Source organism: Patagioenas fasciata, chromosome 4 (genome assembly GCF_037038585.1).
Source record: "Patagioenas fasciata isolate bPatFas1 chromosome 4, bPatFas1.hap1, whole genome shotgun sequence".
In the NCBI taxonomy this organism is placed as follows: Eukaryota; Metazoa; Chordata; class Aves; order Columbiformes; family Columbidae; genus Patagioenas; species Patagioenas fasciata.
This window is the reverse complement of record NC_092523.1, coordinates 62608442-62624479: the sequence shown is the minus strand read 5'-3', so window position 1 is coordinate 62624479 and position 16038 is coordinate 62608442. Positions and strand designations below refer to the sequence as shown.

Here is a 16038-nt window from a genome sequence, read left to right as displayed (position 1 = left end):
AATTATTATGGCATTGCAAGGGTAACGATAAAAGTGTTTTTAGAAGTTAGATTCCAGAAACGCATATGCAAGAGGATGTAGCAGTCTCCTTTATCAGCACATAAGCATCATCACTACCATCCACGGTGGATTCCAAAGTATAAGATTGCAAAAGTAACAGCAACATAACCACAAAGCATCCCTGGAGGAAGCAGGGAAATACTGAGAAAAGGCATCAGTGACCATGCTAAGATTATCTTCTTGACTATGCCATATGAAGTCTAATAATACCAAAGCCACGAGTCTGCCACAATCTACACCTTTAAGTGGACTTTAGATCCTGATGTCCATTACTATTCATATGGCAATTAGTAATTCCACAGAGAAAAGCAAAGTATTTGATACTACCTTTGACAAACAGAAAAGGAGTTATTCAAAATAACAAGTGTCTAAATTCTAGTATTATTACTTGTGAATGCAGAATAAGAAAAACTTGGCTGTCTTACGGAGAAATACTGATATATGCACTTCCCTTACAGTGAAATTCTTTTATTTCAAGGCAGCCTAGCAGATTATTAGAAATCAGGTATTTGCATAGCACATGAAATGATCTTACACATGAACTATGCCACTGTTGAGCAATTTCTCTGTTCAAAACCTAACATGTACAATTTCTTAAGACTTTCTGCTAACAACAAATGTCTATTCTATAAACTCAGAGAATCTTTGAGGAGAATATTTATAAACACATATGGCTTTACTGTGATGCCAGTACTTGTTGTCAACTACAACCTCCCTTTCAATATGCAGATCACCTTTACAGATTATTGCTTTCAAGTTTTTCACTATAATTTTAATCAACAAAGATCACTAACTCTCGTGTGCTCATACCATGATGTTTTGGGCAAGTCATATTGCATACTAATTTCAAGACTCAAACCACAAAAATTTTCAGCTTAATTAGCAAAATGTTGTGGCTGAGTCTTCATAGTAACATTCTACAATTTTTCACTCCCAGTTGGAACTGGAGTTGAGAGGTTAGAGTGTGCATTTGTACATCTGAAGTCCAACCCATAATGCCCATACTAGCAGGCATCAACAAGTCTCACATCAACCTCAGAAAACAAATTATCCCTGAAAGGTGTAGTCATATTAGACTTCATTACAAAATACTTAGCCTTGCAGCGTTCTTTCAGGATGGAGCACTGAACGCAACAAGGCCGAAACCTGAAATCTAGAAAGAACTGGACACCACAACCAGGCTGTTGCTGTTATGTAAAAATATTATCAACCATTGAGCAGCTGCACAGCTCTTTTCATTAATTTCTCAGAAAAGGAAACACCGGCAAAGATGACATACAATTTAAGTTGTGGCTGAATTTTGTTTCGGAATTAAGAATGTTACTGAGAACAGATGCATATGCCTTTGGCGCAACTGCTCCAAGTGCTATGCAACAGCACATGCAACCAGAGGGGGATAATTTTGTTTTGCTGTCATCAATATTTAACCAGCAAAAATGCAATGGATTTATTGGCAGAGTGAGAACTCACACTGATATAGCAGCAGAAGGGTGTCAAAAATAAAACTATCTCACATTCAAAGGATAAATTCTTAACCCATGAATGTGTTACAGACATCTAATTCTTCCACTAGAGCAAGTACTGCATGCAAGTTTTATCTTGCTTTTAACTAGCTAATGGGCTCCACCTTAGCTCTTTGATGATGACAGTACCAAGTTGAGCTGAGAGTTTCATCAAGTTTTTAGAATGCCCAAACTCTTGTTTGTAGTCAGCACAGTCTTCTAAAGCAAACTGCTCTCCACTTCGAAAACTCTCATCAAGCCACCAGCATAAGGAAAAGAAGTTCAATGAACAGGATATGTCAGCACTACTACAACATACACCAGATGTCCATGTCAACTCATTTTTTCTAAGAGGCAGTTTAATCAGAGTGACAGAATGAATGTTAACGTTGCTCTGTTTATCCCCTACATACATTGTCATAATCAAAGGCAAGATTCTAACCACATCTAATACTGAGTTCTTAGTATATGATAGTTAACAACTGATGAAAACTTATCTCAGATAAGCAAAAGAGTTCACAGGCTTGAGTTCACATAAAAGAAGTCAGAAAGAAGTTTTAATCATAATGGGAGAAGAGAGAAAAAAGCAGAAAGAGGAAAACATAATAACTAAAGACTTTATGTAGATATACAAAGCTGTTTCCCACAGTGATAACAAAATGAGTAGTAACCAGAAATTTACTACGTAAAAGAAGATTCACCTAAAAATGCGTATTTTATTCATGCATTTGTTTAAATTACGGGAGGAGTTAAGCCTAAACTCACTGTTTATTCAACCTCCTCCTTCCTTAAGGATGGCTATCAATTTGTATGGCAGTTTCAACTGAACGTCCTGGTGGAAAAAAAAAATTAAGAGATCATAGACAAACATACCATCATTGTTGTCTTTGTAGCTCAACATTTTTCCATCAGATCATAATCCTCGAGGGGCACATTTTCAGATCCCCATTTTTTCATGCCAATCTTCAACCCCCTTGTGGCAATAACATTTTTAGAATTAAAACAGGCTTTCAACTTGCACCACAGGGAGGATTTCTGATGGAACATCAAATAAAAAAAAGTGATAGTTCACAAGTCAAATGGTATCTTAACTTCTCAAAAGCAGTAGTTTTGTTTCCTCTTTAACCTTACAGTTGTGAGGAAAAAAAATGCCAAACCTGTACTTGATGCTTTGATGATTAATAAAAAAAGAAGGAGGGGGTGGGAAATACTGTTAATATGAGAAGTTAGATTGACTGAATCAATTGCATCAGGGTCTCCATTGGCAGAATGATTTTGGCATACTTCTCATAGGGCTGAAGCTTTACTTTTGCAGCAACATTTGCTTAATAGCTGCCTACTGTTCAACAAGATTTGTAAACAAGTAACATTGGTTTTGCCAATTCATCATTAGTGAGGTAACAGAAGAAAAGTAGTACCAGTGCAAGAATGAGGTCAGCGCGGAGTTCAGAAAATACTAACCAATTTTAATGACAATGTTGCAGGTAACTTGCCATTTTAAAAACAGCATTATCCTACTTAAATATTCATCTAATGACTTATTTGACTAAGAGATTAGGCTTCATCCATGTATAAGATCTGCAGATCATGACTGTGGTACCATCAGCACTGCACATACGGTAAATCCAAAAATTAGATTACCCCATTAATACACATACACTTCTACTTTGCACATAGGTCCTATGTCATGACAGACAAACAGACCTATAGTAACTATAAATTGGAGACTGACTGTTGCTTTAAAGACAGCAGCTTCTGCTGTTATGTAAACTATAATATAAAGGTTTTGCTGAATAAATCCTAAAATTGAAGGGTAATTACTTTTAGGACAGATAAGGAAGCCAACAAAATGTGGATATTATTTAAAAAAATTGTTAAGAAGGAAGTATTGTTTAGGATACAAACACTTCCGCTGCTGCAGTAAACAAAATTTTCAGACTGTAACTCAGTCCCCAATAGTCTAAAGGTACTGCTTCTAAGAACAATACCATACACACAGGAATAGAAATTTAAACACTATGTCAATCTAAAGCCCATACTTTTGTTCTCAGACATTTTAAAAGGCACTCAGTACTTCCACTGAGAATGTCATACGTCACCTGAAAAGAACAAAATGCTTACATTTTGTGTTTCCTAGAAAACTCTTTTGTCAAGATTTTTTTTCTATTCCAAGCAGACGGGCAGTTTTTACTGGCAGGGGACAAAGAACTCTAGCTTGAATCATTGAGTCTTTCTGGTTTGTTAAAAGACTCTTGGGTCTTACTTTTACAGTTAATGGATTAATTTTATAGTTAAAGAATTAATTGTAATTAATGATCCTCAATTAACGAATCAAGATAGATTAGCAGGAAACAGATCGTACGGAGTCGGACAGGCAAAAAGCCCAAATACCACTAGAATTGACTAAAACTTCATCAGTATTTATAGATACGGTTATTTATAATGACTCTACGTCTTATGTTCTTTGAATAGTGGTTTCATAAATGTGAAAAGTTTAATGCAAAACAACATTATGGGTCCTGATTCTGCCCTTGGATCAGCACTGACAGTCCTTGCAGACCACACAGCCTCAAAACCAGTCACAGAATACCAAACCACAAATGGAACAACTCCATGCACAGCATAGACCATCTCTTTAGTGTCCTAATTAAATTTTACCACATCAGTTTCCCCACTACATTTATCAAAAAGTATCCTTAATTCTGAAGGTTAAAATAATGCTACAGTTTACTAAATTATGCAACTTCAAATCAACTGCAAAGTAGCTTGGGGCTCTTGGAATACATATGTTGTAACAGTGAAAAGCACATAATTCAGCAGTCACTGGAATTGCCAATGGACCATCACAAGAAAAAAAAAAAATCAGGCCCATGGCCAACAGTAGAGATACTGACAACTGGGCACGGATTATATTATGTGGGTAGGTATCATTTCAAATACTGCCAGGCTTCTGTAAGGTGGGTTTTTAGTATTTACCATGCTGTCTGTATAGTCTAGAACTACAAAAGGTAATAAGTCTACTCATTCTTGATGCAACTACTATACATGTATGAAATACTGTGAATTTTTTGGTAGCAATTCTGACATTTATGAAGTAGAATCAGATACTAATTTAACAACAATGGATTTTTCTTCCAAGATCACAGAACTCAAACTGTTTCACCTATTTCAATTAGGATCATTAGCATAATAAATGCATGTGCTTCATAAAATCAGCATCTTAAAAGGCTCTTTAAATAAACATTATTACACATTCTTGACTTGTTTCTGCTTTAGTCTTCTTTCTCATTAGCACGGCACCTTTTATCACCTCTCCAATACCAAATTGCTCCCTACCCACAGCCTAGGATCTCTTCCCTTCCACTACAAAAATAAAATATAAAAAACACACTCAGATTCACACTCCTGCAACTCACTGCTAATAATGGTGCGTAACAAAAAGAATGTTTCTTGGGGCTTTTATACTTTCTCTCCATCCGTTTCACCTCCCTGCATAAGCAATGAATTTGGGAAGACTTGGCAGTGCCAAAACCTGTCAGTCAAAATATGTGCCCCACAGGACTGCCTCCCTCAGAACAGTCCAAGCCAAGCACTTCTGCCACCCACACTAGATACAAGTTCTGTGCAGAACCGTTACTTGCTGTCATGTATATTTACACCACAAAAACTGCACCAGATTAATGGTGCATATACTATAAAAATATTAATGAAAAGTTGGAGTATGAGAAAGGCTGCGCAGAGGGAGATGACCTCTCTCCCCAAAGACCACTTGGAATCACAAACAATAATAATCATTAGTAGCTTTTAAAATTCTCATTATATTTTAGTTTCTCCTGTATACTACTGTAAACCGGCTTTTTAGCACACGTTATCTTTAATTTTAATATCAAAACTATTAAAACAAAATTTTAAATATCTGAACTGATTTTAATATTTTATTATGTTGTTACACTACATTTTTAAGGACATATTAAAGTGAAAGTTATTGTGAAATTAAAAAAACACATGCAAAAACCTCACCAAACTATCTGCAGACAAGACACGTATCTTAATTCACCAAAGTATTATATAAATTGCCCTATAGATTTTAAGACTGTACTATCAGATATCAAGACTTGGAAATCACTACATGGTTGATGGTTTGAGCTGTAGCTTAAAAAGAAATCCACAGAAGAGCTACAGGTTTTAAATTGTAATTTCCATCAATTTATTGTGGTCATAAAATGATACTTAAAAACAGAGTTCATTTGCAGTAGCTCTTTATCCCAAAAGAACTGTTCTGTTAGCCATTAATCCACAAAAATCTTACAAGAAACAGCATACTTTAAAAACCAACACTTCTGAAAACAAAAGGCTTCAAAGTATAAGCTCTTACAGGTTTTCAAACCAAGTTTGATTTACAAAACTCAGCTTCTTGGGAAGAACATCCTCACTTCTCACCTTAACCTTAAAAGTTTCATTACCATAGTCAAAAATTAAAAAAAAAAAATACACATTCCATATATTTTCTTTACCTGAATTTGCTGAACTTTTAACTAGCTTATTTAATTCTAAGCATATTTGAGTAAACTGCAATTGCAAGTATTCTCCCAAAACCTGAACCATTCAATCTGTTAGACACTTTGCTCATAAAAGGATGGTCCAACTCCATTCCCGCCAGACACACGCTTCTGCCACTAAACCATCAATAAAACTGCTCTTGGACCCAAAGGGCAGGATAGGAAGAGACAGAGCTCCCAGGAAGGGGGAAGATTTGGAAAACAGTAAACAGAGAAGCACACTCCGTATTGCCTGCTGCCCTGCAGTTATTTGGCTCAGACACATTGTAAAACTAAATTCTAACCAGCTTCCTGGCTTAGCTGATTTTTAAAAACTCCAAGTGAAGTTGTCTTGTTAACCCCTTTCAGAAGCAGATAACAAAGATGTTAATGAAGATCTGCCTACTCTTGGGAATACACGGTGTCACAGCGCAGCGCCCTACAGCTAAGGTGACATTTTTACCTGCCAAGCCTCAACCCTGTCACGCCTCAACCCTGTTCACCGCTGAAGAATAAGTAAGACTAAGTTTAGAGAGAAGAGATGTGAACCTAGGTCAGGATCTCCATCCTGTGGGCATATACAAAGCCACATTCCTCACAGACTTCTAAAAGAAAGAAAATCTCATGGAAAAAAAAAAAAAACAACAACCAAAACAAACAAAAAATAAAATAAGTCTACCTGTTTCCACAGTTTCAGTCTCAATTTCTTGTTCCTCTGCTACATCTTGCATCAGGTAAGTCTCGTCATCATAAACCAGGACCTGAGCAGCGTAACCCTGTTCTAGTCTGGCACTAGGAACTGGCTCCACAATCACTGCGGGGAATTCAGACACTGGCTCATTTTCCTACAGAAAGAAAAAAAAAAAAAAAATCACTCTAAATAGTGCACTGTTGAACTCTACATCGATATTTTCCTCTTATGCTCTTACATATTTTATGGAATAATGATAAAAATTTTAAAGACTTTCAAGGGAACTTTCTTCTAAAGCAAGAGATTAAAAACAATAAAAGGTAGCTTATCATCCACCTGAGTGACCTTCCTGAATCTCAAGGACATTTTCCTGATTTCAAGCACTTAAAATTTAAAGCATCAGACAGCTTTAAGATATTGGGAAAATAGCAAGATTTCTAATTATGACATTCAGCTGTGGGAAGTGTTTCTTCTCCCTCTGCTCCATGAAATGTAATCAAGGCTTCATGTGTGTACTGCAACGTACCTATATCTGACCTGTATCTTATGAAGACTCATGTTTTGGATTAAGTATCTAAGTTATCACAAAAGAACTGGCTACTTCAAAGCCCATATGCCTATCTCTACTTATTTAAGGATCAAAATGTCTGTAACATATTTAATCTGTTACAAAGTGGAACAGTGCCAGTTTCAATTTACTACAAGCTATAAGATAGTGTAATGTTATTATTTATTGATAAGAATGGAAAATATGAGCAAATACATTGCATTGGCTAACTCTGAAAACCATTCTTGTATTGTTCTGCTCATTTCATTCTACACCTCCAGACACACCAGAGTTCTTCGCTTTAAAGAGATGCTTAGTATAGAATTTAATTTTGTAAACCCAGCCTACAGTTGTACTGCAAACTTCAAAACTTACTGCTTCTATTTCTCTGTGATAGTAAAATCTTCTAATAAAAGATATTTGAAAAATGGGCTGCTCTCTTTCTTCTTACACAAAAATCTCTAGTCCATTTCAGTTGCTTTCACGGCAATTTCACAGTGAATTTTTCTTTCAAATGGTGATAAAAGGTGTAAAGTTTGTTAGTAAATAAACACTATTTATTTTTCTAACCTCTTGATTTTTTATGCCATTGCTGTCAAACTCCAGGCCAGGGCCTCCAGTGTCAATCACTGCTGATGTCATGGTGCATCCCCTGAAGAGCTTTGAGAGCTGTTATCTATGCCGAAGACAGTAATGTTGATGGCCTGAGGTTATCAAAGCCTTAAATTCACAATCCACTTCTGTTAAACAGCTAGGCAGAGGTGGCTGAAACACAAAATAATTTTAAGTTATTTGCATAGTTTACATTCAAAAGTCTTCCAACATTTATAAAAGCTACTGCATGCTACACACCCCTACAGCAAAAGAGAGCATCAGTGAATGCAACAGATGTGACAGAATATGCTGACCTTGGTAAAGTTAACACTGAATATTGCCATACAACACAAGTTTCACACTCATTTTTAATACTAAAATAAAACAATTTCAGTTTGGTTCTTTACAATTTGTTAATTTTCACGCAATTTTAAAAACAAATAATATCCCTATATATTTTATGTCATCCAAAATAATTAATTTCTCATTGAGTCAAACATCAACTAACTTTCTGAGACATACATGGGTTTAGGCTAGCACAGCTTTTCTAAAGTCACTGTTTTCTTATTAAATTAGAAGGGGTTTTTTAAATTACATTTTCTTCTTTGTTCTATTACTTTCATCGTAATTTCACAAAGCTATAGTTTGATAAAAATTCATAACTAGTGTCATAAAACTTTCAAAGACACTGCCTTTTTAAAGCAATGTGCATGTAATACACATCTCACAACTACACACCTGATTTCTAATCTACTGTCTTCTTTGAAACAAAAAGTATTGTAGCAGTTCCTTTTTTTTTTTTTTTTGCTGGAGAATAAATTTTTATGAGTCAAAAAAATAATAGTTCCACATCATAATGCCTTAATCTGGGTATGCCTTGCACTCATTGAACTTGTAAAGATATATAACCTCCATCTTCGTGAATTTCTTTAAAACTAGATTAACAGCAGAGCTTTGTTTCTAAACAACTGCTATTTATTTGTTCTGAATAAATATTATTACTCATATCCTGTCTTTGGAAGAGACAAATAATCTGTGTTCATAAACCTTGGGCTGTGAGGAGCAGTTTACTACTTCAAGATGCAAACTAAGAAATTTGGCTTCTTAGTTGTATAACAGAAAGCACATATTCCACGTGAGACCTAAGAACCCAATCTGATATCAATTACCCTTGCGAGTAACTCCACTGAGATCAATCCTTTGTAACAGAACACAGAATTTAGCTCAACATTTTTAATAAAATCCATCCATTTAGAAAGCCAGCACAGAGGTCTGCAAGAAAACAGGATCTTCCAACACATACCGAAGAAAAAACTCTACAGTTACTACTCCAATGGGTAAACTCAGTAAGCCTGCTTTTCAATAGCAAGCAGTCAGCTTAAACTAAATTAATCCTGCGCATACAGGGAAGAGCTAAGGTGGATACATGCAGAGCAACTGGGTTTCCTATATACATGGAAATCTTTATATGCATAATAGCTTAGGTATACTAGTAAAAATTAAAATTACTGTTCTGCCTAACTGGATATCAACTAAGCAATAAAGTCAACAACAAGAAAAAAACGCTATGCAAAAGCTCCTTAAAAAGTATAATCTATCAAGGTATTAAGGATCCTTCAGCATGCCATAAAAATATGCTCAAAAAGGTATCACTTATGTTGCCATATCAACTTAGCATAAAAAGTCAGCAGCCAAACCTTGGATGGCAGGTTACTACAAAAACACAGCAAACAAAAATAAATAAATAAATAAATAATCAAATAAACCAACCTGACACACAGAATAAGATATTCATATTTTTTACCCTTACACACAAAAAGTAGAATGAATTCCAATAGCAGCCTTCTAGGCAACTAATCCTCATGAAATAAAGCTGAAGAATATGAGATCATCTTAAATCACTGTCATAGTAGTGGCAGAATAAGCACAGTATATATCCCAAAAGAAAGGGAAAAAAAATATGCAATTTAGAAAAAAAAATTAACGCTTATTGCTTACACAGGCACTCGACATGAGAAGGCATGATATGTACCTAAAAACACTTCATTAGTAATAACACAATTAAAAAAAAAAAAAAACAAAACAAAACAAAAAACACGACAGAACACAGCAATACTTTATTTTCCACTGTTTCAGTTGTAAAGCTAGCATCACTTTTTGATTACCAATATTTTCCTGGATAAATAGGAAAGGAAAGACCTCCACTGCTCATCAAACAAGATTCAAGCTGGAAAGCAGTTAACAAGCATCCTTGGAGCCATATGCACCTGTCACCCTCCAGGCTTTTAGCACAAGAAGCCTACTCCTTACCTGCCTATCAACTACCATATTATTTCAAAAGTCTTTTTGAATTTAAAAATACATAACGTAAAAAAGCAGCAGTTTATGAATACGTAAAATAATCCATCAGAAAGGGGGTGGGGGGAAAGAAAAATCACTTTTACTGGAAACAGACTTTTTCCTTTTCTACAGTTTTCCATCTATATCCCTGTTAGATGGATACTGCCAAGCAACCATGACCCGAAAGAGAAGTCCAAATAATGGAAACTGTATCCGAATTCGGAAGCATAGCCTCCAACCAATTTCAAACATCAGCATTATTCCTGCAACTCAGAGTTATATCTCCGTAAGAACATACAGCGCTTCACGTAGTACCTTTGCATAGCTTAAGAATGTCACAAAGCTAATTTAGCTCTCACACATTATATTAATGCAAATAAACGATCATATACTAGACCATGTGTACTCTATGTTCATATTTTATGTACTACAACCCCACAGAGGTGGCAAAACAGCTGCCAAAATGTAGCAACTGTAAACACTTAATACTGTGTACTAGATCAGATTATGTAAAAAACCCTGCTATTTCGCCATCTCCTAGGTTACAAGAAGCTTAGATGACTTTTGCACTGATTTATCTCTATATGAATTACCAATTACCTAAACAAGAGAAGATAGGGCAATGCTGGAACATAAATGATAATCCTCATTTTCCAGTTCCTGCAGTAATTCATAGTAAGTAAGAACTGTACAAAGGAAAACACACAGAAGAATAAGATGCTAAATCTTAGCATTCATCAAAAGGACACTATCTTTGAACTGATGGCATGGAACAGTCTAGGCAAGGAATAAATGAAAGACTCAAAGTCTTTATATAACAGGATTTGAACTTCATACTAAGAGTCTTGCTATTCAGCAACCTCTTCAAAAACCTGACAGAGTGGGAAAAAAAGGCAAACCCACTGGCCAGCCAGTGGGAGCTTAAAAAAGAGTTTCAGTTCATTCTGGTTTAGAAGTTTTAAGTTACCACAAACACACAAACACACCCAAGCATATGTAAGACTCCAGCAGACGCATGCTTTTGAATGAAGCAGTCAAGCGTTTGCCGTCTTCCCATTCTCCAAGCAGTTTGTCCTCATGGAAGCCTTTTCACTTCTTCGAATTTCAGCAGAATACCGAATCAGTTCCCCACCCCCTCCCTAGCAAGTCACAACCAATCTGACTTCTGTAAAAGGAAGAGACTGCCCAGCCACTTGCAGAAATCAGTTCCAAAACTCACATTTCACAAGGCTGAGACAAAAAGGCCAAAAGACAATTCGATTCTTAAAGGAAGAGACAATTCAGGTTTGTAAGAAACCAGGTTATTCTCAGTGATACAATTAGCCAGCTTAGAAGCTGGTTCAACATATGACCATTTTTGCATTACAGAACGACATGAAGAAAAAAGAAAAGAAAGAAAACCCCACACGCACACACACACAAAAAAACCCCACTACAAAATTAATTCCCCTCTGGACACGTGCATGCAACAAAGCAAGATATGAAGTTACATCAGAGCGGAAAAAAAAAAATCTAATATTTCCAAAAGAGATGACCGAATCATTTTGTTACAGATCTGACATCCACTCCTGTTCTTCCTGCCCATGCAAAAAGCAGCGAGAAACTAGTTCTGAAACATATGGAATATCCCCTATTATAGGGATACACCTTTGATGTAGCTTTGCTTTATCATCCATTATTTTTATACCTATCTCATGAGAAAATAAAAATAAGTCTAGGTGCTCCCACTCTCAAAAAAACCAAAACTACAAGTCTGAATACTGAAGCCACATCCTTTGCCTCAACAGTAAAAAGTTTCTGTTTACTGCTACAAAAGACACAAAAAATATTCAAGTTATTTATACAGTTTTCACTGGTCAAGCAGACCAATTACAGCATGTAGGTGTTCAGAGGCTACAGGGCTCTTGTCATAAAGGCTGCAAAACACCACACAGTTTATTCATGTATTTAATACTACCTTTATATAGCCTACATGTATACAAGTGTCTGCCTATAAGAAATCCAAACTGTGTTTTTACATTTTCAGCAGCAACTAGAGAGGGATAAACCCACTGCAAAGCAGAGCTGTGATGAATGCATAGTAGTCACACAAAAACCAGAATCTTAAATCTATCCCCTGTGTATAACTGCCTATTGAGTTCATAGAGAAGCAAATATGCAGCTCAACAGAATTAAAAATAACTATTGAAGAAACAGTGTCAAAAGGATGGCAGTGTCACCTCTGCTGCACCACACTCAAACTCAAGTTACTTAGGACTGGTTTCAAAACAAAATACTAAACATAAATCTGTGGATGGTTTTAGTACACTTTTATTTAAATTATAAAACAAACAAACAAAATCAATGCTTGGGAAAAAAAAATATGTAGACACTCATACTCACACATGAAAACAAGACAAACATGCCGAAGATGGGGCAGCAGTGACAAGAGGCAGCTGCTCCCGCAGCACTCAGAAGAAACCTAAGAGTACTCGGAACAATGTCCCTCTTTTATTCAGCTGGCATCCCAAATCCTGAGGAGAGATTTACGCGGATGCCTACACAGATGCAACCACAAGAGTGGGACTGCAGCCAGCAGTAGCATCACACAGAACTTTTTTCAAAACGGTCTTTCTTTGGTTTAATCAAAAAAAAAAAAAAAGCTAAGGAAGTCAGCTTGAAAATTATATTAGTTATACGTACAGAAACACACAGGCCAAGATCACTGAGGAATCCCAGTGACTCTAACAAGGTTTCCTAAGGGTATAAAGGTGGTCTTGCATAGGCAGCACCTCAGTTACACCAGTGAATGTCACTGTCACTCTGATACATATAAACTGCTCATAGCATACCCTAGAAAACAAAGTTTATGCCAACTGAAACTTCCTTTTAAAGACATCTTCCCAGATACTTTTTACTGCTCTGGCTAACTGATTCACACTGGTATTTGCAGAAGAAATGGTGAATTAACTTTTTTATTTTTGAAACTCAGAATGAGTCTAAATCTGAAAAACTAAGTTACTGCAAAAGCTGATGGAAAAACTAAAACAAAAAAAAACCCTTGTAAAGAGCTAAAGAATCAGGAGGTACACTCAAGAAGATGACAAAAAGCAAATCTTTGCATCCACAACATCAGGGGGACAAAACAAACAATCCATGCAGTTTATAGCATCTTATAAATTACACGAATCCCTAAAAATTGTAGAAAAGAAAAACAAGATCAGGAATTGTCAAAACAACTCTTCTTGGCCACATCATACTTCAGAAGTTCACATACAACAAGACAACTTTATTGCTCAATACAGAGAAACTATCATACTGTATCAAATTAATGACGTACCAAATCCAGTACAGAACTAGTAACTCCTTCCATACATATTTAATTTTGTAATCTGACCATCCAGAGTTTGCTCCGAAACTCTGAAACAGCTAAAGCTGATGAGTCCCAAAACATCATACTTTATAATCACTGAAAAACTATTAACGTTCTGTAAAAAGCTTTGTGGTTCCTGCAGGCTTCTCCTGGACATTCCAGTATTTCATCATATTAACATGCTCTCTATTTAAAGACCCCCTGAAACCTTCTCTTTCCTCCAACAGAAGTCTCATACAGGTACCCCTACTTTGCACCAGCACTCTTCTTTCCAGTGTGTCAATTGTTGGTCCTTAACATCCATTTCCACTCCCCCACAAGCCACAGTAGAGTACAATTATTCATCGTTTTACATAATAAAAGAGTAAACATAGACTAAATAAAATAGTGAGGATGCACATTCAAAACAAAACACAAACACAAAAGAAAGCTGTGTAATTCATTTTATAGGATATTCTTAGAGGTCAAAAGAGTAAGATATAATATTTAAGTTAAACAGCTTTATGGAGGAAAAGCCCCTGAATAGCTTACACAACTATTAAACACAAAGAGGCAGCTACAGTCCACAGGACCTTCTGAACCAGATATTACTGAATCATGAGAGACAGAAAAAGGATGCCATACAAAGAAACTATGCTGTTCCCAGAAGCCTTCCAAAGCAACTGATCCCGTCCACTATCAGAGATTAAGTGAGGGGAAAGGGAGGAATTACTTTTGTGTCATTTCAAAGTTCTAGCACAAAACATGCAAACATGCTATTTCTAATTTTTTTTTTATTTTTTTATGCCACAGAAACATCTGAATTGCTTTCAAATTTTATCGTTAGGGCATCGTTTTTACGAGTCTCGAGAATAATGCTTATACCCCGATATCCCTGGGGTCAACTTTATCTCACAGTGTTTGTCTTGACTAACTAGGAAGCTCTCCAAGTCTGATGCACACCCACTAATCAAAGTGCCAAAAAGCTTTATGATTAAATTGCAAAGGTAAACAATTATCAGCACACTCAGAAGGAAGGCAGCTTCAAAGCCTGACAAGAGATGAACTCAGCAGATGGGGAAATCTTATCACAGATGGACTGTTTTTAAACTGTCAGTTGGTAAGCTTTAGCAGTCTTTGCTAAAGAAGTTAAATGGTTAAAAAAAGTCGCAAGGAACATGACAGTGACTAACTGTAAATGGAGGGAACATGCAGAACGAAGAACTGAATTATTTAAGTGGGAAAAAGAAAATCCATGAGAGAACACATCCAAAAAGGCAACAACAGATAAACACAAACACCAGAGCTAACTCAGTACAACATTCTACAGGCACGGTGAAGTGCAATCAAAAATTTTCCAAACTTAAGCTATTCAACAAGGGTGCAGCCGGAGCAAGGCGCAGGGCTCTTTAGGGACGGAGGGGAGGCTGCAGGCCGGCGGGGCTGCCCCACGCATGACAGCCGGCGACCGGCGCGCCGGGCTGCCATGTTCTCCCGACGCCCTGTGTAAACAAGGCGCTGCCCCCGCGGCGCTGCCCGGCCCGGGAGCGGCTGTGGGGCCCGGCCCGCCAGGCCGCGGCCGCCTTGGGGCCGTGTTTACCCTGACAGCCGCCGGGAACCGCCCGCCGCCCCCAACGCCCGCTCAGCCTGCGGGCGGCAGCGCGGGACGGGGAGCGGGGGCAGCGGGGCGGCCCAACGGCCGCTCCGAGCCCCGCGCGAAACCGAAAGTGCAGCTGGGGAGGGGAGACCGGGGGGGCCGCCGGAGCAACGCCCGGTCCAGCGCCCCGCGACCGTCACAGACTCCCCGGCGGCCGCCTCCGGGCCGGGCGGGTCCCGCGCCCCCCTTGCAACGCGGCCGCCCGCTCGGCCGCCCGCTCAGCCCTCCTCTCCCTCCCTCCCTCCCTCGCAGGGCCGCCTGTCAGCGCCCGTCCCGCCCGCCGCAGCGGCAGGAGCCGGCGCCGCGCCCTTACCGTGCCCGTGCGCCCCGGAGGCCGCGTCCGTCGCCCGCCCGGGCCGGCAGCAGGCGGCGGTGGGCGCCGCCCGGGCAGAGCCAGGGCCGCCCCGCGGCGGGAGGGGCGGGCGCAGCGGCGCAACCTGCCCGGCCCGGCCCCCCCCGCACCGCCGCTGCTGCCTCTGCACATGCTCGCGCCTCCCGGCGCGCGGGGGCGCTGCGGGCATGCGCGGCCAACCCGCGCCTGCGCACGGGCCCGGCGGAGACTCCGCGGGAGCGGCGGTGGGAGCGGCCCGGCTGGCAGGGCTGCCGGCTGACAGGGCTGCCGGGGCTCCGTGCTCAGCGCTGCAGCGAGTCCGCCCCTGGTAGACGGGCCTCGGTGGCGCTCAGCGTCAGGAAGGGGCGAATAGTTGCCTCCTTCCAAAAAACCTCTCCCGGCGTTTGCGCACAGCCCCAGAGGGGTGATTGTTTCCTGCAATTAATT

At 38.8% G+C, this 16038-nt stretch overlaps 1 protein-coding gene across 1 annotated transcript in view; it reads right to left on the bottom strand.

The window, feature by feature from the left end:
- The window catches only part of ELF2 (E74 like ETS transcription factor 2), a 37790-nt gene extending 22062 nt beyond the window's left edge, over positions 1-15728 (bottom strand). Inside the window, exons 1-3 of the mRNA XM_065837150.2 lie at positions 15574-15728; positions 7909-8103; positions 6780-6945 (exon numbers count right to left, since the gene is read on the bottom strand). Of these exons, the coding sequence (XP_065693222.1) occupies positions 6780-6945; positions 7909-7980 (238 nt within the window). The 5' untranslated portion in view covers positions 7981-8103; positions 15574-15728. The remainder of the gene's footprint in view (positions 1-6779; positions 6946-7908; positions 8104-15573) is intronic.
- Between the last annotated feature and the right edge of the window lie 310 nt (positions 15729-16038).